The sequence below is a fragment of the Manis javanica genome, chromosome 15 (assembly GCF_040802235.1).
Source record: "Manis javanica isolate MJ-LG chromosome 15, MJ_LKY, whole genome shotgun sequence".
Lineage (NCBI taxonomy): Eukaryota > Metazoa > Chordata > Mammalia > Pholidota > Manidae > Manis > Manis javanica.
This window is the reverse complement of record NC_133170.1, coordinates 692,971-717,503: the sequence shown is the minus strand read 5'-3', so window position 1 is coordinate 717,503 and position 24,533 is coordinate 692,971. Positions and strand designations below refer to the sequence as shown.

The 24,533-nt window shown below is 46.9% G+C and overlaps 2 protein-coding genes and 1 long non-coding RNA gene across 11 annotated transcripts in view; 1 reads left to right on the top strand and 2 right to left on the bottom strand.

Annotated features, from left to right (window-relative positions):
- Positions 1-5,942, top strand: part of ARID2 (AT-rich interaction domain 2) — a 148,174-nt gene extending 142,232 nt beyond the window's left edge. For both annotated transcript variants that reach the window (XM_037009498.2, XM_037009506.2), the window contains one exon: positions 4,349-5,942. In XM_037009498.2, coding sequence (XP_036865393.2) covers positions 4,349-4,493 — 145 coding nt within the window. In that variant the 3' untranslated portion in view covers positions 4,494-5,942. The remainder of the gene's footprint in view (positions 1-4,348) is intronic.
- A 169-nt stretch (positions 5,943-6,111) lies between these two features.
- LOC140846527 (uncharacterized) lies at positions 6,112-8,415 on the bottom strand. The gene is made up of 2 exons (XR_012125696.1): positions 7,357-8,415; positions 6,112-7,057 (listed from the first exon to the last, which is right to left on the bottom strand). It is a non-coding gene; the product is annotated as an uncharacterized lncRNA (long non-coding RNA).
- A 6,271-nt stretch (positions 8,416-14,686) lies between these two features.
- Positions 14,687-24,533, bottom strand: part of SCAF11 (SR-related CTD associated factor 11) — a 62,813-nt gene continuing 52,966 nt past the window's right edge. For 7 of the 8 annotated variants that reach the window (XM_073223166.1, XM_073223171.1, XM_073223170.1 and 4 more), the window contains 9 exons: positions 23,933-23,991; positions 23,689-23,795; positions 22,678-22,779; positions 20,975-21,081; positions 17,711-20,365; positions 16,651-16,988; positions 15,592-15,807; positions 15,237-15,356; positions 14,687-15,037 (listed from right to left, as the gene is read on the bottom strand). In XM_073223166.1, the coding sequence (XP_073079267.1) occupies positions 14,891-15,037; positions 15,237-15,356; positions 15,592-15,807; positions 16,651-16,988; positions 17,711-20,365; positions 20,975-21,081; positions 22,678-22,779; positions 23,689-23,795; positions 23,933-23,991 (3,851 nt within the window). In that variant the 3' untranslated portion in view covers positions 14,687-14,890. Of the gene's footprint in view, positions 15,038-15,236; positions 15,357-15,591; positions 15,808-16,650; positions 16,989-17,580; positions 20,366-20,974; positions 21,082-22,677; positions 22,780-23,688; positions 23,796-23,932; positions 23,992-24,533 lie in introns of those variants that run through there. The other variant, XM_073223172.1, reaches the window with a different exon arrangement.

Genomic DNA, 24,533 nt, shown 5'->3' with positions numbered 1-24,533 from the left:
CTCAGATTTCTTGGACACCAAGGCACAGGTAACAAAAGAGAAAATAAACTGGATTCATCAGAATTAGAAACTTACATATCAAAGGACACTACCAATAAAGATAAAAAGGCAACCCACAGAATGGAAAATAATTGCAAATCACATAACTGATACAGGGGCTAATGTGTCTAGAACATATACAGAACTCTTAAAACTCAATAACAAAAAACAAACCAATTCAAAAATGGGCAGAGGACTTGAACAGACATTTTTCCAAAGAAGATAAACAAATTGACAATCAGCACATGGAAAGGTGCTCGACATGACTAATTATTAGGGAATGCAAATCAAAACCACAATAAGATACCACCTCATATACATTAAGATACATGGAGATGTGGAGAAATTAGAACCCTTCTGCATTACTTATGAAAATATAAAAGGATGTAGCCACTGTGGGATACAGTATGGCAGTTCCTCCAAAAATTAAATATAGGATTACCACTTGATCCATCAATTCCATTTCTGGGTATATACACAGGAGAGATAAAAGCAGGGAGTTGAACAGATGTTTATGCACCATTGTTCATACCAGCATCATTCACGATAGGCGAGAGATGGAAGCGACCCAAGAGGTCCAACAACAGATACATGGGTGGCTGAAACGTTGTGTCTGTTTATACAGTAGGTTGTTACACAGCCTTAAAAAAGAAGGGAATTTTGACATGCTGCAATATGGATGCATCTTGAAGCCGTTATGCTAGGTGAAATGAGCTGGACACCAAAGGACAAATACTGTGTGACTCAGTCAGTGTATCTGAGGGTCCTTGAGGGTCCAAGTGCATTGACGTGGACAGTGTAACAGTGGCCACCAGGCCCTTGAGGGGATAGGGTGTCAGTGTATAGTGGGCAGAGGTTGGTTTTGGGATGATGAAAAAGTTCTGGAGATGGACAACATTGGTGGTGCAGAATGTGAATGTACTTAACGCCACCGAACTGTACACTTAAAAATGGTTGAAATAGTAAATTTTGTATTATGTATATTTTGCCACCATTTAAAACTAAAAACAATAATGGAGGGATTTGGGGATAAATGGGTGATGACTGCTAATGGGTGTTGCGTTTCTTTTGGGATTGGTGAAAATATTCTAAAATTGTGATGATGGTTGCATAGTTTTGTGATTATCCTAAAAACCACTGAATTGTTCACTTCAAGTGGGTGAATTTTATGATATATGAATCATTACTCAAAACTGTTAAAAAATAAATTTTGAAAAATTAAGTGCTGCTAAAATTTAATTCTTCCTCTCCACCTTTAAAGGGGAGCTTTCAACAGTTTGAACTGATTTTTCTATTTGCCTCCGTATTTCTAAATACTATGCTTATGTTACTATTTCTTGATTTACCTAATCTACACATTATCTGTTGACAATCTTTCTAAAGAATTGAATACTTTTAAAACCTGTTTTCTAACCACTTCTGCTTTTCTCATAATATTGTTCCATCACAGTTTTGATTAAATCTTAAATCAGATATTATTGTCAGATTGTTTGGAGCTGAGCTAGGTGCTCCTATCATTACATTTTTCTTTCTTTGTTTTTCTGGGGTTAGAGATCACCTTAGTTTTTGTTTAGCTTTTTATGGACCTAATGGTGACTTTTCTCTATATATCAGTCAGTGTCTCTCAAACCTGTATGTAAACTGTCTAGATGCTCAAATACAGTTGTTAAACCTCTGTCACTTTAACATTTTTCCCTGTGATCTAAACTGCTTGCTTTCCAGGCCCGTTATATGACTGTTCTCGGGAATTCCTTCTGTATTGAATCTCTTAACCTCCTTCACTTGATTCACTCCCTCATCATGCCAAAGCACATTCTCCAATAATTTTAAGAGCTTACTTTATCTGCCAGTGTCTTAGCCTACTCCTGTGCTGGGTAGTTTGACTAGATACAGAATTCTAGGTGGAACAGTCATTTTCTTTTAAAAATCTGAGGACATTGTACTGTCTCCTAACACAGCTTTGCTGTTGAGAAGTTCAGTGACATTCTGGTTCCCATTCCTTATATGTGATTAACTTTCCCCCCTCTGGAAGCTCTTTTTAATGTTTTAAAATTTCTCATCTTCTTGAGTTTCATGATAACATGTCTTCATGTGGGTGTTTTGTTGTCACGGAAGTGGATATTTCATTCTGGTGGTTCCTTTCAGTCAGGAGATTAATGTCCATCAAAAATGGAGATTATCGTGAATGTTTCTTTTTATAATTCTGTGCCATCCACTATCCATTTTCCATTTCCTGAACTCGTTTTTTTGGATGCTAGACCCTTACAGATTGATCCTCTAATTCTCTCTTAGCTTTCATTTTTGTCTTGTTTAATCTGTTTTCTGGTAATTTCCTTGACTTTACCATCGAATCTATTGAATTTCACTTCAGCAATCCTGCTTTAAAACCTTAGGCCCCTTTCTGAGTGTGAACATTCTGCTGACATGCTGAGTATAGTGATGCAGGGTCCTCTCTGAGAATTTTAACGCTGGTATTTTTGAAGTTTCTTCTGTTTCTGGTGTAGTTGCTGGACAGTATGCCTGGCTGTATACTTGTTTTTTCCTCAGATATCTGAGGATTTTTGTCTTTGTTTTCTATTGTAAAAATAGAACACCTAAACCAGTTGGCGCTCTCCGTGCGTGATCCCCACTTGTCGCTACTGATTCCCATTTTGGGAAGACTGGTGAAACAGTTTGTTTATTGGAAGTCTCCAAATATCAGTCTCTATTTTGAGATAGATGATTTTTCCAGTAAAAAATACACACACACACACACACATATGCACACACATTTCTATTGGGCTTTTACAAGAAGGATTGGTGATTCAAAGAATATTATAACTTTAGTACATAATGCCAAGCAATTCCAAGAGATTTTATCAATTAACACTCCCTCCAGCCAACGTATGAGAGCCTCAGTTGCTCCAGATAGTTGGTATTGTAGTATTAATATTTAATTTCGATCATTTTTGGGCATGCATTTTACCCACACATGGAAACTACATAAAAGCAAATAGCCAAAAATCCAGAAAATAAAAAAAGATACCAGCTCCTTAGTCATCAGTCTCAATATCTTCTTCCAGTTGTAAAACTCTTCCTTGTTCTGCTGTGGTAAAAGTGACTATTAAAATTTGGCCTTGAATTTGTGTTGTTCCCCATAAACTGCTTCTTTACGTGATTTTCATCCAAAATTGAAGTCTGTCTCCTTCCTTTTGCCCTGGAGTCCCTCTTCTCCGGGGTGGTTTCGGTGCGGGTGCTGCCCTTCTTGGGGAGTCACATGCTGGCCGACTCACTCTGCTCCGACCTGTGATGTGGAGACCTGGCGCGACTGGTCATGCCCACCCACGGCCACTCGCCCGGCTTCTCTCGCTGGCAGTCTGCTAATCACCTGTCTGCCAGCTTCCCCACTTCCCGGGGGATTTTGACCGCTTTTCTCCTCTGCTCTCAGCATTACCCTTTGCTTTGCTAAGACAGGCTCACGTCTATAATTTTTGCCTTCTATAAAGAGCTACATCAATATTATAATTTGGGTATAAATTTTATTTTTTAAACTTACAAATTAAGAAAAACCAGGTTCTTTATGGAGTGATGTGGTATTCAGGTGAGAGTCGAGCTAAAATGTTGCCTGGTTTCACTTTAATGAAGGGAAGAAATTTTAATCAGACCTAGAATACAATTTTTATTTTCAAGTCATCTCTTAAAAGCAGCCATTTTGTTCCTCTCTAGCATTTTCTGCCATGCTCTGTATTTTTATTTATTTTATTGTGGCAAGGACCCCTAGCGAGAGGCCTGGCCCCCCGGCCCTGTGGCGTCCGGCATGTGATTGCTGGCTGTCGCCGCAATGCTGAGCAGCCCGTGTCTAGAGCCGACTCGTCTCACTTACCTAGAACTTCGTGCCCGCTGATGTCTTACTTCCGTCTCCCCTCTGTCCCCGGTAACTGCCATTCCACTCTTGGATTCTGTAAATTTGACTGTGTCAGAAATAGGATCTGAATTTTCTAAAAGCATGAATGAAGATTGGTATGGTCTCCCATGTTTAAAAAGGCACCACGGGACAAGGGCAGCTAAGTGGTAACTGCCTGATTCTGGCAAGGCTGCTTCCTGACTCCACGTCATCTCAGTTCGGAAGGCCTCGGGTCGGCCTCACTGGGCTCAGCTGTAAGTTGGCCAGGCCGGCCCGCTCGTTGCCCAGCCCCCCTCTCTCCCGACAGTGTCATGTTGACATTCAGGGCGTGCAGCTGCGCGCTCGCGTTCTTTGAACTTGCAAGATCCGTAAGGAACCATCGCTGTGATCTTGGATACTGATGAGCTTCTGTGTGTTTTCTTCCAGATTGTTAAAGAGACATGAAAACAGCTTGTCCGCGCTAGCCATCAGCAACATGGAAGCTTCCTCCACCCTTGCCAAATGCCTTTATGAACTTAATTTTACAGTTCAGAGTAAAGAGCAAGACAAAGACTCAGAAATGCTGCAATGAAAAATAATTCCACTTCTGTAGTGATGCCTCAAAGAGCGTCAGATACATTTCACATCTGTCACTGAAGAAGCGCGACGTCTTAATGGAACAGAGACCATAGAATGAATTATTTTATCTCCTCCGTGATGCTAGAGGAAGCTTCGTATTCTGATCTCTGAGCGAATCCCTTTGTTCTCTGTTTAAAAAAAAAAAATCTAGAAAGAAAAAGAAAAAACTGCCGTGGGATTGTCAACCAGCTTATCTGCAGGATGCCTCCAGACCTGATAAATCCTGATGGAAACTGGTGTGATCAGAATTCAGTACCATCCACATTGGAATATACATGGAATATTGTAAAACCTACATGAGCAGATGAAATAGAAGCATTAAATATTTTTATCTATATCCAAAAAGGAGCACATTTTTATATTTACAAAACCGTTTAAGCTGGTTTGAATAATTAAAAAAAAAAGTTTCAGCACATCTATACCCCTGATCTCAGAGGGGCCACCGATATCTAGCTATGGATTGCGTGTTTTGTTTAGAAATCAGTAGCTTGGTTTTCTTACTTGAGCCAATATATTTTCACTTATTTATTATCATAAAAATTTACCAGTCTGAATAGATCTTGTAAATATTTGTGAATAGAAGGAACACCTTCCATACCACTGCAGCCACTGGAAATGCATTCTGTGGTGCCCTAGAAGCATTATGGGTAGGTCCTAAAGTTTTCTAGACTTTCCTGTCAATTGTAAGTAATTGTGATATACTCTATGCAGTGGACGGATGTTCTTTACATTTGTGTAAATACTTCTGCAAAGGTACTGATACTGTAAAGTCAGAACAGTTTTGTGGAACTGTGATTTTTTCTTTTATTTTCTTTTATTTTTTTTTTTGTATTATACACCTTGTAGAACTCATTTTGCTGGCTGAAAGAGTATGGAATAATATATCTTATGTCATTTTTTTAGAAGAAAAACTATTCGAAGGTATTTTTTGGTTTTCCCTGACATGTATCCGCTGTAGACGTTTGTCATGGGCAAGCTCAGAGCTTGCACCGAATTTTTTGTATTTGTAAATTGGTTTAAAAACATGGAATTTTATACAGGTTTTCTCCTGTGTTATATATGCATCATGTGCAGGTATGACATTTTCTTCACTACTTTTTCTATCTTAATACAGTGTGGGGTTCCATTGTGTCACTCTTCATTCTTAATACTGTACCACATTCCTGCTCACAAACTGCTCACCTCCTTAACTGTCTTTTTCCCAAGCGTGAAATGTATCCATTTATAACTGCCTATTGCTTGTTCTCTTAGCATCCAAACATGTGGAAGGCCTCCCAACCACCTTTCTGCTGTGTCCTTAGGATGTGCGGTAAAAGATAATAGACCTAACAGTTTATGTTCTAGAATGGCTTTATTCACTTTGGTGACTGTTTATAGTTTTTAAATAAAAGACTGAACATTTTCTTGAGTCCTCATTTCTGAGTATGCTTAAAACATTCTTCAAAAGGAGAGTTCGTTCTAAGTGCAGCTAAGGCGAGGTCCAGTCACCTGTTGGATCGTAGGTTAGTCATAATACAGTAAACAGAGGGCAGTTAAGTGGCCCTTTATTGGACAAATGAGCATGAGATAAATGGGCTACCACAGGATTTATTTTCCATTTGTTACGATGCAAAGCGAAGCCAGGTTGTCATTGGACACGGTGCTTTCTTTGGCTGTTCACACAGAGCCACATGCAGCCAGATCTTCAGCTTGAATTTGGGACAGAATCTTACGGTAAAAGGGCCTTAGTTTGGAGATAAAAAATGTTTTTAATGATTTGATTCAACTAGTATCCAAGGAAAATCAGTTTTCTCCCTGCAAGGGGCCCCGGCCCTGCACTCTGCCGCGTGTTGATGTCCGAGAAGCGCCCTGTCCGGCCTCAGCGATGACTATTTTCTGGGCTGGGTAGGCGTTCCTGGCCCACCTCCTGAGACTGGGGCTGCCCAGCAGACACCCCAGAGGTGTCATGGAAAACACCAAAACAGCCCTCAAATGCCCCCAAATGTACATCAGTTGGAGAATTTTCTATTCGTTGTACTTGCAAAATAAGGAAGTGCAATGGTAATAGAAAAGAGGAGAAATGTCAGGTGTGGACACACGGTTTTCCTCCTCTCGCCTCCCTGGGACGCGCGGCAGGCCTGGCTTCTGTGCCCACGTATAGGCGGGTCGTCGCTCCAGCGATGGTCTCTGCGGAGAAGTTTCCAAATGTGAGCGGATGAAACCGGGCACGACTCCCACTCGGGGCCTCAAGCTTCGTGGGGCTCATGACGAGGTAACGGGTCACCGGGCAGCGGCATTCCAGTGCCCGTCGCCCAAGTTCTGTGTTTCCTTCTCGTGAAAAGGCGCCCCCCGCTCAACGGAAACCTCGTCCCTGGTGGCGGCGTCTTGTCTGAGGCTCTGCGGGGGCACCGAGAGGCCCTGTGGGTGCCCGTCTGTGGCACTGAGGCTGCGCCCTTCGCCGGCGGGACCGGGTGACGAGCCGCCCGTGGAAGCTTGTCTTACTGCTTTACAGTCACGCCATGTGTGTGTTTTTTAACCCTGAAATGACAATGAAATGGTTTTTTAAGTGGGAATGTCAAACCTCATCACTGAGGCTGAAGCACCGGACGGAGGGCAAGGATGCCCTGTCACGGGAGACCCGGGACGCGAGCAGAGCCACGGGACTGGGGGGCACCCGGCGTGCCCGGGACCCTCAGACCAGGAGACCTACAGGAGGACGAGGTCCCGCGTGGACGCGGGAAGCTGCAGCTCACCTCCCACTCCGCATCAGTGCCTCGGGCAGGAAGGGCACTTGGCTCGGCGTGCCTGGCCCACGCGGGGCCGCCCGCGGGACTCACCCGTGTGCGGGGACAGGGCCGGGCCCATCGTGCGCCCCTGGGATGACCAGGCGGTGGCCCCGCGCTCGGCATGCAGGCTCCTGGATCCGGACGCCGGACGCCCCTTGGAAAGCGACATGCGAGTGGGTGACGGGCACTTCCCGGGGCAGAAGAGCGCTGAAGGGCACCCGGTGGGCGCTCCCCGCCGCGGGCAGCCGCTGTTCACGTTTCTTGAGTACACTGTGGACCTCGTGTGCGCAAGTACCAGTATTTTCTCATTTTTTACACAAAAGATTTCATACCATAAACGCTGCTTTAAAATTTTTTGATATCTTAACATCTCTCCATTTTGGTATCTCCTGCCTTCCTGTGGCTCTAGAACAGGGTCCATCCTGCGGCCGCGCTGTGACTTCTTAGCTGGAACCCTTCCCAGTGGGTCAGGGGGCGTGAGCTCGATTGCTTTTCTGCTTTGTATACACTACAAAAAGCACAGGTCCCAGTGCACAGCTTGAATTCTGACGTGTGTGCTCCTGTGACCCGTCACCCAGATCAAGACAACAAACCACCTGCTCCCAGCCCCCCGCCCGCCTCCCCTGCGGCGCCCACCAGTCTGTTCTCTATGCTTGAGTCTGTTTGTTTTTGTTTTTGTTTTGTATTGTAGATTCCACATGTGACATCATATATTTATCTTTAATACCGTTAATACCATTATTGTCACAAATGTCAAGATTTTCTTTTTTATGGCCAACTAATACTCCGTTGTGTGTATGTCCATCTTCATCTTTCATCTGAGGGACACTTAGGTTGCGTCCCTGCCTTGTCCGCTGTAAATAGCGCAGCAGTAGACATAGGGGTGCGCATATCTTTCAGAATTCGTTTTTGTTTTCTTAAGGTAAACTCCCAGAAGTGGAATTACTGGGTCATACGGTATTTCTATTTTTAGGTTTTTGGGGAGCTCCGTCCCTACGGCAGCAGAGCCCCAGGTTCCCGCTTGTTCCACCTTCTGGACACCAGCCATTCTGGCCGGTGTGAGGTGGGATCTCGAATTCCCTGATGTTTAGCAGCGTCTTTTCATGTGTGTTGCCCACCTGTGTGTCTCCTTTGGGAAAATGTCCGTCCAGGTGCTCCACCCATGTTTTGATTGGGTCATCAGGTCTCTTTGGTGGTGTGCGAGCTCTTCTGTTCCGCACATTCGGCACGTACCGTTCGCAAGACCTCCCACCGGCAGCGCCCGTCCTTTTCGTTTCGCTGATGGTCCTTCACTGCGCAGAAGCTTTTCAGTCCATGTTGTCCACCTGTGTTTGCTTTTGTTTCCCTTGCCTGAAGAGACATATCGACAGACAGTTAAATTGTTTCCACACTTTATGCTGGTCGCTAACGTTTGGTAATCACTTTCCTCTGTCAGTTCACCGTGCTAATAAGCATTTTACAGGTATTGTCTTAGTTCTTACAAAAACCCAGTGTAACAGCTAATGTTTTTACAAGTGGGCTAAAAAGGGTAGGTTACCTTTGCCAAGGTAATGTGGCAAGTGGGGCTGTTTAACCAGAACATGTGGAGCCTAATTACAGAGATTAATTGGGAGAATTCTTTCCATGGGGAATCAGACACAAAACAGCTATTTTTGGTTCACATTGCCCTGTGTTTGCTGTCTTGTTTCTATTAAGTGTTTTTTTCTATGTATTATACAGTTGTTTTTAAGCTTTTCCATACTTCTCATATTTTTTTCCCCAAGTATTTAATGTATTAATTTGAAATCACTTAACTTCTTAGAGCCAGAAAAACTTTCTGGGAATTCCCTTAACAAAGGAACATTTTAAGGCCAAAGTTTATAATAAACCAAAGCCATAGTTTCCAATCAACAACTACCCATTCTGGTGTACAGTCTGAACAACTTATGTTCTTTTGGACAGAGTTAGACCTAAAAATGTTAGTATGCCGACAGTGCTGAGGGGAGAGGTCAGTTCCGAGACACAGGGAAGTCGGGGTACCAGGTGAGGAAGGGATTTATTAGAGCGAGTGTCAGGGAATGACAGGTCAGAATAGTGAAGGGACCCCCTCAGCCTGGGGCGCGTCCCCTGCCAACTCCTCAAGCCAGGGTCTCGCGGCATCCAGCATCCGCTTGGATCTGCCCGGCGTGGGCACTGGGTCCCCACCACCCCAGGATCCGGGGGAGCCGCAGAGTACTGGGTGGGGTGAGAATATGTTCTGCGAACTTTCCTAGACACAAAAGGAAGAAGGTCTTCAGGAGGGCTGCTAAGAGCCGACGGTGAGCTGCGCTTGGCCAGGGGCGTCCAGGCGCCCGTGATTTGCAAGCCCAGACCTGAGCTCCGAGCAGCCTCTCCTTACGGATCTGGAATAGGACAGAGGGATGACGGTTTGAGCTTAAATTTGGAGAGTTAGAGTGACAAAAGTAACAAGACGCCACCGGAAAAGCACAGAGACAAAATGTAAGTCGAGCAATAAGAAGTTTATTTAAAGCAAAAAGATGCACTCTTGGAGAAAGGAGAGTGCAGGCTGCTTCGAAGAGGCATCCTTAAGGGTTTAGGATCTGGGGTTTTTATAGGCTGTTGAGGATTTTCAGCAAAGCGACACAGGGCCAGGTGCAGACCTGCCAGATTGTCCCAGAACGTTCATCTTTGATAAGATAAGACACTAAGTTTCTTCTTTGTTAACTTAGCACAAGAAAGACACCGCTTTGATTCCTTTCCAGGCTCAGCTTCTGTCCGGAAGCTGTCAGTCGAGACCGTCTGCCTCGCGTCCAGCGGGGGCCGGGCCACCGTCCGCCGGATTAAAACGCAGCCTCGGCGCCAAGGCAGCTTCTCCTGGATACCGGGCCTTGCGGCGGGTGCTGAAGCGGGTCGGACGCTGGCGTGCGCCGGTCGGCACGGAGAACAGGCGGTGCGGAGGCGCCTTGTCTGGGGAGGGCCCAGGTTGCCCCTGGCCGCCAGCTTCCTACTTTTGAGCTGCTTTACTCCTTTTGGGTCCCTTCTAGTGGGCTTACCGGCCTTGTCTTCCCACCCGGCGCCTGCTTCCCTGCCGAACCACGGGATTCACTCCGCTCCTGCCTCGCTCAAGTCTCGTCCGGTCTGCAGCCCGTGGGCGCTTCTTGCGTGTGAGGCTGGGGAGGCAGAGGCGCCCCAGGCCGCGAAAGGGGGACCCAGGGCCGTGAGGAAGCCGCCTCGCAGTGTGTTGGGGGGGGGGGGGCGCCTCCCTCGAGTAAAGCAGGAAGGAAATGCCCTTTGGGTCAGACGTTAACTACTTGCTCCGAGCGGTGCGATCCGCGTGCCAAGCCGCCCGCGGACTTTGCAGCAGCGCCGACGCCGCGGCCGCGAGGGGCCCGAGGATGCGCTGCGGGGGCCCCGGCGGCCGTGCGGCCTCGTTCCTCCGCGGCGAAGGGCGCGGGCGCAGGCGCTGCCCTGCCTGGTGCCCCGGGTGCCCGCTGGGTCCTCCGGGACGCGCCACCTGGAGGCCGCCGAGCTGGGCCCGCGCGGCCGCGTCCCGGGGCACAAGGAACGGGGCCCCCGGGGCGCGGGAGGACCGAGCCCAGCCCAGAAATGGCCCCGGTCCCTGCGTCCCGGGGCGCCCGACGGAGCAGGTTGGGACCCTGCGTGTACTTCGCGTCCTATTTTTCTATTTCTTCCCAGAAAACACCTGGAATGGCCGCGCACCACCCGCCCGGGACCGAACCCGCCGCAGACACTAGGAGGGGCGCGGGAAGCGCCCACGGCCCTTTTGGGGCGCTTTATGCTTGTTCTCCAATTACCTTTCAGGAAAAGTACAGATTCGTGTTCCCAAGGGCACCCCTGGCACAGCTAAAACGTCTATCGTTTCGATGCAACTTGGCACTGCTGAGCCTTCGCCGCCCGCCCGCCCGCCCGCCTCCCCCGGCGCAGGGCCGCCCCGCCGAGCGCCCGCCGAGCTCCGGCCAAGCTGAGGCGCGGGGGCCGCGGCACGTCCCGGGCACGACGCCCCGAAGCCCCGGCGCCGGCGGGCGCGCACGGAGGCCCCGGGGAGGCCCGCGCGCTCGGGGACCGGCCGGCGCCCAGCGGACGTGACAACGAGCCTTCGGTTTGTTGAGGGGATTAGAAATGCGCGAGTTTACAGTGATTCACGTGCTGGCCCGAGGGACCTGCAAAACTGTTATTTTCCTGGAATCTTAAGAAGCATTTTTGTAAAAGCAGTAAAGAATTTGGAAAGATGAAGACTTTCTGATAGTTTTCTCTGGATAGAAAAATTAGCTTAGTAAAATGATAGTTTTGCACTAAATGTAACTGAATTTCTAAAAACTGTACATCAAATGTGTGCATAATTACACGTTAGAAATTTGTATGGGAAAATAAAAACTAAGGATTTAGTCCCCAGAAAACAATCTGAAATGAGTACAATTTATGTACAAAGATGTTTACATCACTCTTACTTATATTAGTACAATTTATACTTTACTAGTTAACTTACATTAATATGAATAATATCCAACAGTAGAGAACTATTTTAAGTAACAGTAGGTCCATGTAACAAAATACTATACAGCCATTAAAAATCATGCTGTAGAATAATTGTTAAAATTAGAATTTCTGAAAACTTTAAGTGCAAAAGGTCAAGTCCCACACAGCGACTGACGCGCGGCATGATCGGGTTACTAGCTGTCACCTCTTTCTCCTCCATTCGCCATATGGCTTCAGGTGACTGTTTTCAGTTTCTTCCCTCTTCTACAAAATTTTTTATTGAAATTTTCCTAATTTCCTATGTGATGATGCCATTAGGAAAAACCGCTATTAAAATGTGTGCCCACAGCCAACTAAGCTTGCTTCACGCTGGGACATTAATGTGATCAGGACGCTGGCTACTTTGACACAAATCCCAGAACTACTTCAGTGCGTGTTTGCAAAGGGTACCTATGAGGTAAAAGTCGCCATTTCCCAGGAATCTTAATAAAATGTTAAAGACACTACTTTGTTTGTAAAAAGCATTTATTAGAAAATGTTACACACTACGTATCTGTTTACGAGTATCATCTGGGCAGATGGCGCGCCATCCTCGTCCTAGACTTGCTTGGAGCCACGGGGCTGCCTGGGCTTCTGTGGCCGCAGCCTTCGGGCGAGGACAGCAGTACACGTGGCCATTTAAAGAGAGACAATGGAGAAAATGTAATTACCAGAGAAAGAAAATCACAAAACTTGGAATGTACTTTTAGTCTCAATATTCTCAGCATTGGGGTAGTCTAAAACACTGGTCAATGTGACTAGTAAGTTAAAGGGACCCAGATTCTAAAGTCAAGTTAATACTGAACCTTCATAGATAACCCCATAAAATGATTTTGGTTAACTTTGTACACATGCAAAATTAATGTAAATTTCTGAAGAAAAAAAGGGTGATGCTAAAGCCATGTATTTTTTTTTCACATAAAGCAGGCATTTCCTAACAGATTCTTAAATACTTGTTTTAAGAGTCTGAATTCTAATCCAGTCACACTCTTCCTTAGTTATTAGATGTCATCTAACCCATACCCTCACCAGCTATGAGATAAATACCTGTTATTTTCAAGAAAGGTGGAAATAATTCATGGCACTGCTACCAAGAAATGAGATTTTATAACCCTTAATAAGACCACCTAGTTTTTCTTCAAAACTTTTAAACATCTTTGAAAAGCTAAATGGTATCAAGCAAATTTTAAAATGTCATCCAACTCTCAAAGGAAAATGTAGGAAAAGTATGCATTGTGCGATTTAATCAGCTCAGACAATTCGCTACAGAACTTCCAGTGTGAACCAGCTTGAACTCAAAGTAGATCGAAGTTCTGTTCACACAGCTTTTTACAGTTCAAAAATGAAACAAATGGGCTGTGCATTGATATTTAACACTGTCTTCATATTTTATTAGAAGAAATATACTTGTTTCCCCATCATAATCTAAACACAAACCTTAAAAAAGTATATATGTGTGTGTGTGTGCATATATATAAAAATCCATAGAATGTTGTCTCACGAATGCCCAGAAATGCAGGATAAGGACCAGCAGTGCTGGGAAAACCACCTCACCCTTTGGGGACCGTGCTCATCACCGCATAAGGATCATGAACCAGCGCAATCCTGGGGCCCGGCATCTCAAATCACTTAGCCCGTCAAACTAGCACCAGGAAAGGAACATGCACATAAAACTAAGAAACAGATCACCTTTACTTCCGAAAAGCGCAAGCTGCAGAGCGCTGCTCTTGCTAGTTTAGCTAGTAAAGTGTCAGTCTGTCTCGCTGAGGCGTACATCTGACTTTGAGCCAGTAACAGTTTATCTGACTAGCTTTCCAGTTATTTGATATTTATTGAAAATTGTTACTGAAGTGAAAGATACTTTATCATGGAGATAACCCATTTTTCTTCTTAGATGCCAATTAATGGCACTCTAACATTTTAAACTGCCCTGTTATAAAAATTAACACATCCCGTATTTCACAGGACAATCCGACCCCTAGTCCCGGGAAGGCTGACCTCCAGGATGCCACGATGCCGTCACAGGGCTCCGCCCCCTTTCCAAAGCACAGAGGTTTTAACGCCTAGACTTTGCAACATGGTTAAATGGCTACCATCTGATCGCCAAACTAACACTTTATTCAGCATAAAGCATTTGGAGATTTCTCAAGTGTGGAAAGGATTTCATTAGTGATTAATTAGATGAGCTAACAATGAAAGCCGCGGAAGGAAGTCCCGTAATTCTGCCTTCATCCCCAGGAAGGGCGGGGGGGGGGGGGGGGTGGGGGGGGGGGGGACGAGGACTGTCGCCTCCTAAAGGCGGTTCTCCAGCTGGCACAAATGACATCGCTGAGGCACAAGATTCTACAAAGAACAATTTCCACAAAGTCAACACTTTTTCCAAACTGGCCTTTTCTACATTCAACAGAAAATGAGACTTCCAAAGCTGCAAATGCAGCGAATCAAACGGCTCCCTTTTGGAGGGAAAAGGCACAAAAGAATACCCAGCAGCGTAACTTTATTTGGTGATGCGACAGGCGGGCAGAGTCCCGAAGGTGGGAGCTCTGAGCCCCACTCGCGGGACTTGTTTTCTGTGAGCTGTTTGTGCAGATGTGCACTTCCAAAGTACACACGAGAGGCCCCGCGACCAATGCGCTCTTATCAGAAATACCTTCTCTCGGCGATACGTCAACTTTCTGTAAGGAGAGGGGAGGCTGCGCAGTCCGCTCACTTCTCGCCGACAGAACGAACGCACACACCTCGCTCCCGCGGCCGCTGCGCCCACAAGTCTCTGACCCCGGCTCGCCACGGTTCGACCAGAACGGCGTCCGTCTTCCAGCGCCCGCACCACGGCGCCGCCCATCAAGAACGCACATTCCTCCAGCCCTTCAACAGTCCCTTGAATTCATTTTTATTTTCGTGGGGAGGAAAGGGCATAGAGGTTGCAGTGCAGAACTAATTTATTTAGACAACACATTATATCCTACATTAAAAAACATGATTGTATGCAGACGAGACTCCCATCCCAGCCGCCGCACACGATTCCCGGCCGGCCCGCCCTGCAGACCCCGCGGCGGCCCCGGGGCCCCGCTCAGCCCGCGCTCTTGTCAGCGGGCATGGGCTCCTCCGGAGTTTTCTTCTGACCCCCTTTCCGTGAGTATTTGTATTTATCTACATAGGCTTTGACCAGATTCGCCACTTTAGTGGAATCTACTTCGCCACTCTTGCTGTGACAGACCTGCGAGGAGAGGGGGGCGTGGTTCTCGTGAGGGGTCGAGGCAGCGTGGGGGTGGGTCTTGAGGAGCAAGGAGAAGCCAGACATTCCTCAGGTGGGGCTCGCTCCAAGGACACCGGCTCGGGCGGCACTTGGGCGCCCCCCTCGTCCCTGCGCGACCCGGGCGCCCCCCGCCCACCCAGCGGGCGGCCGCCCCGCTCACCTTGCCCACCGCCTTGCGCACGATCTCCTTGTACTCGTCCTTGGTGATGTCCTTATTTTGGTAGAACGGCTTAATGGCCAATTTCACCTCCTGCGCTGCTTTTTCTTGAATTTGCAGTTTCTGATAAGAGGAGAATGTGCCATTATTGTCTGCCCAAGTGCACAGTTCCAGAAAATCCCCTTAAGAATGTGGCATCGAGGGCACCGCACATTCAGTCACGCTTGGAACCCCCACGCGCAGAGCGAACATCCCTTAACCGACCGCCAGCCGCAATCCAGGCGGCCATGTACCGCGACAGACACCCACGGGCCGCCCGCAAGGGAGGCTGTCTGGCCCCCGGGCACACCGCCCGCACCTTGTCGGCCCTCGAGCTGTCCGCACCGGCCTCCACCGCGGCGCCTCCTCTGCCCTCTGCCGGCCTCATGGCCTCACTGGGCCTGCCGTGACTCGACGACGCCGTGCTGCCGGAGCTGGGTCCCGGGACGGCTCCCACGCTGCTTGCGGCCGCTGCAGAAGCAGAAGTGGCCGGCGAGCTCGTGTCGGCGCCGACGTGCATGGCGGGAGCGGGTCCCTGTCACAGAGAGTTACCGCGGGTCAGCGAAGGACTCGCACTCAGGGCGAGGTTGTCAGCCATAGAGGCATGAAAAAAATTCAGGGACCCCACCTTCATACTTGGGGGAAATACATACTGCACATCATTCTCAGCAACAGGACTGAGAAGAAAATGCGCCGTTCTTCAACTGCCCCCCAACAGGCCGGGCCAGCCCACCAGGAGGGACACAGCCTTTCCCACAAAATTACAAAATTAAGCTGTAGGTGCCCCACTTTAAAGGGTGCAGGAAAGGAGGAGGCGGTGCCAACCGGCTTGCAGCAAGTGGACAGGAGAAAAAGATCCCAAAATCTGGAACCCCATTCCCCCGATCTTCCAACTGTATCTTGCTTTCAAGATTATAGAACTTCTGAAACGTGGACATTTTAGCTATAAGCAGCCCCATGTTTACAAACTATTCAAATGTCTCAGAGGCACATCTTTCTTTATAGCATGAAAATGAAACCCTGACAGTGACAGGCATCAAGGGCTTTATCCGCTGTTTGTCCAAATAAGGCCAACTGGTCGCCATACTTCATCACAAGTTCCCTCCCACTAAGGAATCCCATGAATTGGGAAGATTCTTGATTCCAACTGGGTCATAATGTGGTCTCCTTAACCAACAACAAAAAAAAAAACCTGTTCGAATGTCCCCTACAGTACATAACGGAGCTTAGATGTGAAAATATGCAATGACCTCATTTTCTTATTTGGGAGTGGGAGGTTTGGGGAAGGACAGTGAAAAAGAGCCTGAAGGTTTACCATAACCCTAATCAAACGGCCGTGCGACCCCTGGCAGTACGTGTCTGCCGCGGTTACACACACCTGCGTTCGCTTGGCATCGGGCTGAGAGGCAATGCCGCCAACCTGCTGGGACGGCGGGGGTGGGGGTGGCGGTGGGGGCGGGGGTGGCCCCTGAGTGGCGACCTGCCCGAGAGGTGCCCCTGTGGGCAGGTGCAGGGGCAGCTGGGCAGGAGCGGCGAAGGGGCCACGGTGGGCGTTCACCAAGGGGGCGTGGACAGCCGCTGGGTACGGGAAGATGCCCAGGGGCTGGTGGTGCGCGCTCATCTGCGGCTGCATGACGCTCATCTGCGGCTGCATCACATTCACCGCCAGCTGAGAAACGTCACCCTGTTGGTTTGCTTGGTCTTTTGGGTTAGATTCTATCAAAAGAAAAGAAGCTTGTGAGAAAGATGACGTTACAAGTATCTTCAGACAGAGGCCAAGGGCCACTGGCTACAGTGAGAATAAGCAGTGAGTGGCAGACTCAGGACACCGAGGCCTGCCCCCACCAGCCAGGGCACCCTGCCATCGCTGAGCAATATGGCTGACTTTCTAACGAAAAGAAGACATTCAGCAAGGTCACAAGGGTAACATCTGTCAGTACTGGCAAGGAGTCAGCACAAGAAACTTACTGAAGAAACCATATTAAATTTAACTAGGTTACTAAATTAGAAGGTTAGCCATTAAAAAAATTCTCCAACAGCTTTTTTCCTGCAATGTTCTTAACAAGACTATTCAAGGAAAAATCAATCTTTATTAGAAACGTGACTTATTTATATGAGAACAATGATTAAAGAAATTCAAGTGCATATATCTGAAATACATGAAATAGAAATTAAATAATGCATAGGAACCTAAATTCTTGCACTGCAGCAAACTACACTTAAATATTTAAGTCTTTGGCAAGGTTTGGGGCAGGGATGGGGGTCAAGAAATAGAAAGGCATATTGATGCCTGTGTATGTATATTTACACAATGCGAAGTGCCCCGCACAGAAACGCTGGGACGCACCGACATCACACGACCACCCAGAGGCGTCCTGCTGCACACAGGCGAGGGCTCACCCTACAGTCCCTGTCAGGGCAAGAAATAAACAGATTACCCGGCTCGGCAGCTCCCTCCTCGTGCCTCAGCCACGCGGACAGGGGCCCAGAGGCGCCCCTCGCCCGCCGGGAGTAGTAGCTCTGCACGTCTGCCGGCAGCGTCCTCCTCACGGCCCAGCCAGAGGCAGAGGTCCACCCCGACCGGTCCGCCGGCGTCGCGAAGGCGAACTGCTGCTCACCCCTCCGCTTACAGGGCTGCTGCTCCGCAGACTTGAAAGGTTCACTCCCCGAACTGTTCGAATTCCCTGAGAGGGGTCTCCGGTTCTGCCACCGGTTCTCGCTGGGATCCGCGTGGGCAGAACCGCCCCTGTGAGCGCCTCCTCCGTGGGCAGACGCCCAGCCAGAGCCGCAGCTTTGATTCCAGCAATTCCCTGAATTTTCACTCCTACTTTCTTCCCAGTGGGAGTCTCTTAACTTTTCGGGGTGTCTGGTCCTCGGGTCAGGCCCAGAATTTATCTTCTCTATCACCCAGCTGGGACAGTCATTTCTGTGTTTGTCAACAGAATTCGGGTCTTCGGCGTCTGTGCTGTTGTCATTTCTTTCTTTCCTCGTGTTCTCATTCTGCCTCTCCAGGTTGCTCTTTTTGGACCGCTCACCTCCTCGCGGGCACCTCCAGCTGTCACCTGCCCGCCTCTCCTGCCACCGAGGAGAGTAACTGTCTCTGTCACTTCTGCCAAATGAGGAATTCTTGCTTTTCGCTCTCGATCTTGATGGTGACCGAGAACGAGACCTGGACCTGGACCACCGCCTGGGCCTCCTCTCCCTGCCTCGCTCCCTCCTGGGCCCGGCTCTGTCGCCTTCTCGTTCTCTGCTCCGGGACCTGGGTCTGTCTTGCGGGGAGGCACCTCTCACTCGTGACTGAGGGCCTCTGCTCTCCCTGGAAGCGTCCCTTTTTGGGGACAGAGACGCAGATCTTTTGCCTTCCCGCGTGCCATCCCTCTTTGGAGACCGAGACTGAGACCGCCGCCTCTCCCGTGCGCCGTCTCTGCTGGGGGACTGAGAGCGAGGCCTTCTCCGTCCTCTTGAGGCTTCTTTCTTGGGGGAGGGTGACCGGGACCCCCTGGTCTCTGTTCCAGGTTCCCTCTTGGGGGACGGAGACTGTGCCCTCTTCTCTCGTGCAGCACTGCTGCTGGGAGACCAAGTTGTAGACGGGGAGTGAAATCTAGACCTTCGAGTACGAGGCTTCTTGGCTTCCCCTGCCGTCTCCACTGGGCTTTCGGATGGCTGAGACACACTTTCAACTTTTTCATTTGCAGAATCAGAAGGCAGCATGTTATTTTGGGAACTGTGCTCCACAGAATTTGCATTCAATTGTTTAGCATCAGCATTTACAGATGGCCCGATTTCAGATTCATTCTGGTCACTACAAAATGAATCGCATTCCATAGATATCATTTCATTATTATCCTCACTAAAATGCTTCTGAATCTGTTCGATGTGTGTGTTAGGCAATTCTGTAGGGCTGGAGTGTTCAACCAGAGATTCAGTCTTTTCTTCTAAAGATTTGTCTAACTTGGTGGCAAGAATATTTTCGAATACATTATTTTCAGAGTCTTGAACACTGTTGAAGTCTCCGTGCCCTGAAGCACCACACGCTGAACCTGTTTCTGCATCTTCAGTTCCCACCTGCGCAAGCAGCTGCGCCTCTAAGTCTGCAACAGGGCCTCTGCCCGCTGTCCGTGTGGTTGCTCCCTCAGGAGGTCCCGACTCGGGGCTGTCTACACGCTCTTCTGTTTTCACTGCCGAAACCTCATGGGCAGGATTTCCTACTTCAGAACTCTCTCTAACTTTCCTTCTGTTAACTGCTGGCTCTGTGCTCTCAGCTAACGTGCCGGGGCCCGGCACCAGCTGGTCTACTTCAATTTCAGGCCCTGAACATGGAAGAAAATCATGTGGAGGATGATCTGTGCATGTATCTGATTCTGAAGGTCCAGATATTTGGATCTGATTTTCCAATGGATGATTTCCTTTTTCAGAAATACTTTCAGAAATCTTACTTTCTGAACACAGAATACTGGCCCCTATACCTGTATTCTCAGCTTTCTCCACGTCCTCCTCCTCTACACCCAACAGAACAGGATCCTGGGTACAGGGCTCAGAAGACGGCGAGCCCACTCTCCGCTCGGTGTCGTGGTTCTCGGCGTGTCCCCCAACGTCCTCCACATGCTCACTGCAAATCCTCAAGCCATGAGCAGACTCGCTCTCTCCGTCTGTCCGCACAGAAGTGTGACCGCTGTCCACATCTAATCCCAGCGAGGGGTCAGATTCTGCCTTTTCTTCGCCTGCTGAATCGCTGGAAGACGGTCTTTCAGGGGGAGGCACAGAGCTCTGAAGTTTCTTTTTCAGTGGAGGCGGTTTTCTTCCTCTTCTCACAGACTTCCGTTTGGGAGCCTGTCTTGCTCGCCTCTCCGGCTCAGCTGCAGAGGGAACGCTCACCGGAGGAGTGGGATCCGGGGCACCGCACCCAGAAGCACCTGCTGCTGGGGACCCCGGAGGCCGCCTGCCCGCCTCAGCTCTCGTGCTGCGCGTGGACCTCCGCGCTGGGGCTGCTGCTGGTTTCCGTCTGGACCCTCTGCTCTGTGACGCCCCTGACGTTTGCTGCTTCTCTTCCCCTTCCTGCGGGTGCGCTAGCGCACATCCCTTCCAACAAGTACCTAGTATTTATTTTTAAAGTAAAAAGTAAGCACAAGTTCCAGTAAATAATAGTGTGGCTTCTGTTTATTTAGCATAAAGTAGATGTCTCTAACAGGGAAACAAAATATACTGTGAATCAAATCATGACAAATGCACAGTTACTAACTCATGGTCTTCCTCAACGTCTTTAATGCTACTGAAATGAGTCACCACAAGATTAGAATCTTTGTGAGCCATTTATAGGAAAAGAAGTTTGCTCTGGTAACTACTTTTTGATTTATGAATGGGTATTTCCTAGGCAAAAAGCAAGAGAAAACATGTACAAATAAAGACTCGAACTATTTGTGCATCATTAAGAGGAGATACTACTTCTAAAGAGCTTCGGTTTAGACACTGAAGCCCTAAACAGAAGGGAGATTTCTGATCAGTTCCTTGAAGACTTGATGTTGTAATTTCTTAAAGTAAAAGGGATATTTCTAATTGGAACAATTTTAAAGTCAGGTCACTGTGCAAATACATACTACCTGTATCTTATAGCTTTTCAAGGTCATTAACACTCACTTTTTATGAGATTCAAAGAAGCTAATAATGATTTTTTTTAATCTAGTAGAACAATTCTCAAACTTTACCAAAATTTTGTAAAGATATGGTACTTGTTGAAAAAACAGCTCTTGGCAACACAGAAGAGATGAAAGGAGGGACTTCTGATTCAATGTTCCAGGGTATAAAATCATTTCTGAAAATCAGAACAAAGACATTTTTGTTGAAATTGTTTTAAAAAATTAAACCAGCAATTTAAAATTAATTTTCCAAAGCAGATTAGCACATTTAAAATACTGTGTGATTAAGTACTTTTTTGCTCAAATAGCAAAAATGTAAATCCAAGGTTACTCATTGTTCAAAGATGGCTACCAACCAGCCGCAAAGGAAAAAATTCTTTAAAAGCATGTTTTCCTGATCAATTAATGGCACAGGGAGATAAAGGGTAATGTAGTATATATAATAGTTTATAGTAGTTTAAAATATATATATAATTTCTCTTTTAGATAATTTAATGTGATATTTTGTCAACAATTTTTTTGGCTTTTACTTTTTTTCTCCATTCCTAAAAAGAATCAGCTTGGATAGTAAAATGCACAGGAAAACAGAATGTGCAAATAAAATACAGACTTCCAGCGTGATTTGATGACTTCTGACCAATGTGTAATTCCGTGCAGCCACCACACTTCGCAACAAACAGGCATCCCCACAGCCCCAGAGGCGCAGGCACCTTCCCGCCCCTTGGACTCCCCCCCCCTTTCTAAGCAAATGCGTGATTCAGTCACGTTAATCAAAGAGTTTTAAAAATTATCAAGACTGAAGTGAAATCAGTCTATGAATAAAAACTTCATCCATTTTGAAGAAGAAAAAGGAAGAACTAGTTTCTACTTCTCTACCATCTAATACAACTCCTCGGGGTAAGGCCTATGTTCCTCCGAGTTCTCAGTGTCCCTGTGCACCTGCTGACCGCCCTACAGTTCCAGCATCCAGACCCAGCACACCCAGCAGCTGCTGGCCCTCTTCACCCACCCAGTCTCCTCACAAAGGACTGTCTTACCCAGGGTGAGGTGGGACTCTGGGGTAGAAGGGGAGAGGCCTGGACAGCCCTGTACAACTTGTACCTGCACAAAAAATACTTGATTCCAGGAACAGGCTTCCTATTATATACATTTGGGTCCTAACTGTACCTCTCTTTGTGTTGCTTTGTCGTTCTTAGGGAGTGAAGGCTCTATGTAGAACTGTATCACAGTGATACATAAGAGAAAGTGACATGTCATATGGATAAATTTTATGTAAAACTCAGGCAGGACCTTGATCTTCACATAGGAGTTTGATTTAAGTATGTATCACATACCCAACAATGTGCTGGTCGCTTCAGGACTTAAACTAAGAAAGAAAAATCCTTAGTGCCAGGGCAGAGCAGGGCTCCGATAGCCATTCAGAGCACTTGGAGATGGGAAATGTCACGATAGAATCATGCTTCAGCTGACAGCATAGACCGAGGCAAGGGTGGATCTACAGGTTGGCACTGATGAATCTTACCACTAGGTGCACTCCCTTTTAAATGAATCAAATGTCTACATTTACTATACAGATAATAGAGGATTCTCTACTTTTCAAAGGCTTCTTTAAAAAGCAATCTTCAATAGACATGTGAAAAACCAAAGTTTTATTTGCACAAAAGTTTCTTAGAAACAAAACTATTAAATAAGTGGCCTCTGTACTTAGGTATTATTGGTAAATCTTGTGTTTGTGTTAGCATGCCAACACTCGAGTTCACCATTTATTTTACCTTCCAATTCCAGGTGAAGTATCAGGAAACCACGACAATTCCAGTTCCTGTCTCTTCTGCCTAATCAATGCACTGATTTCATGGACTTCTAAGAATTCTGTACTAAAAGATAAATTTTAAACCTTCATCAGAATCCCAAAAATCTGAGTTTGGAGTAATAATAGGATCATATTCTGAATAGCATTTTTCATACCTAGCATTATAAACCATATTTAAAATAAAAATCTCTATTTAAACACTTTTAAAATGAACTCATTTCCTTAAGGAAGCAACTTCAATATTACAAATAAAAAATCATTTATCTCATTCATAAAAATAATGCTTGAATTTCTACCTTAAGTAACATACTTTTTAAAAAGTCAGTCTAGACTAACATCCTCATCGCCGCGGGGAGAAGCAGCGCCATTCCCGCCCCACGGAGCGAAGCGGCAGCGGGGGTGACGGTTCCCCGCCGGACCCATGGCCAAGACGAAGCAGCAAGCACGACGGGGCAGTGTGGCCGCGGCGACCACGGCGGGGCAGTGTGGCCGCGCCACAGCCGTTCGGATGTGGCCGTTTTCTCTGGTGCCTTGCCAAGCTCTACAATTAAGTCACACAATCTTAACCTATTTTGCTTGTTTAACCAACTCTTAAGTGATTTTAAGACCCCAATTCAATCCTCAAATTCCACAAATATCTACTTAGTATCCAATGCCAGTCACCGTGGGGCCTGCTTCACTAGGCACCAGGCCGGCTGTTTGACAAGGAGCCCACACCCCTCCCACAGAACGAGTGGGCACGACTCCCCCGCCAATGGAAACAAAGCCCACTAGCGCGGGCCGTCACTGCAAAACAGGAAGGGTTGCAAAAACGCAGGTTTTCTCTTCACTAGAACTCACTCATTTATTTTCCAAAAGAAAGAAACAGAAACAAAAACAAGGTGGGCTTTCATCAGCCAGAGTTTGAATTTCAGCCAAAAGTTAATTATAACATCAAGTATAAGCAGCACAAATTGAAGTAGAAAATACTCACCAGCGAGCTCTGCAGGTAGATGGCCCCGCAGTGTGACTACCGGAAGAGAACACATCAGGAACGAAGTCTGTGGAGTGCTGACTTGTGCACTGATTCGACCTCCGAGCCTAGAAAAAAACAAAAGGCCTCCATCATGGGTACATATTAGTTCTATTTAAATATTGTGATATAGGTGAGGCACTAGCTATGTCCTAAACCACCGTAAAGTGTTATTATTTAAGAAAAAGATTTTATTTCAACAAACCTTATTTATCTTTATTATTGCATTTTTCTCTCCTCCCATTTCACTGTATTCATAGTTTCCTGTACAAAGACACAGAAAGACTTGGTTACCTTGTCTTAATTTTTATTTTAAAAGGTTGTAAAACAGTATTGATACTGGAATACTAACAAGAGAAAGTCAAATATGTAGAAAAGCTGCACTTAAAATAATCGCACTTGAATTTATGCAATTTTTCCAAATGCTAATTTTATCTAGTCTTGTTGAGATGTAGGAAAGTAAAACAGACGAGCCTACAGTGGAGGACTGTTTAAATAAACACGTAAAGCTGCCCTGCTGAGAACATGAGCAGTGAGAGTCTGGTCAACGTTTCCAGCACCCTACGCAAACCTAAACCCCTGTAACAGAAGGTATATACAGATGTCAAATTACTTAGCGTCAGCAGTGCACCTAATATGTCCTTTGCAGCCTGACCTAAAACATGTCCTATTGACTCACCTCCAGGAAGAGCTGACCAGCGGACATAGACCACTAGTTCTTGTCAGCCATGAATGAACTTCCACCCACTGGCATCATTTCAAATAAGCACCCTCCTTGCTCAACAAGCTTCACAGAATTAGGAAGT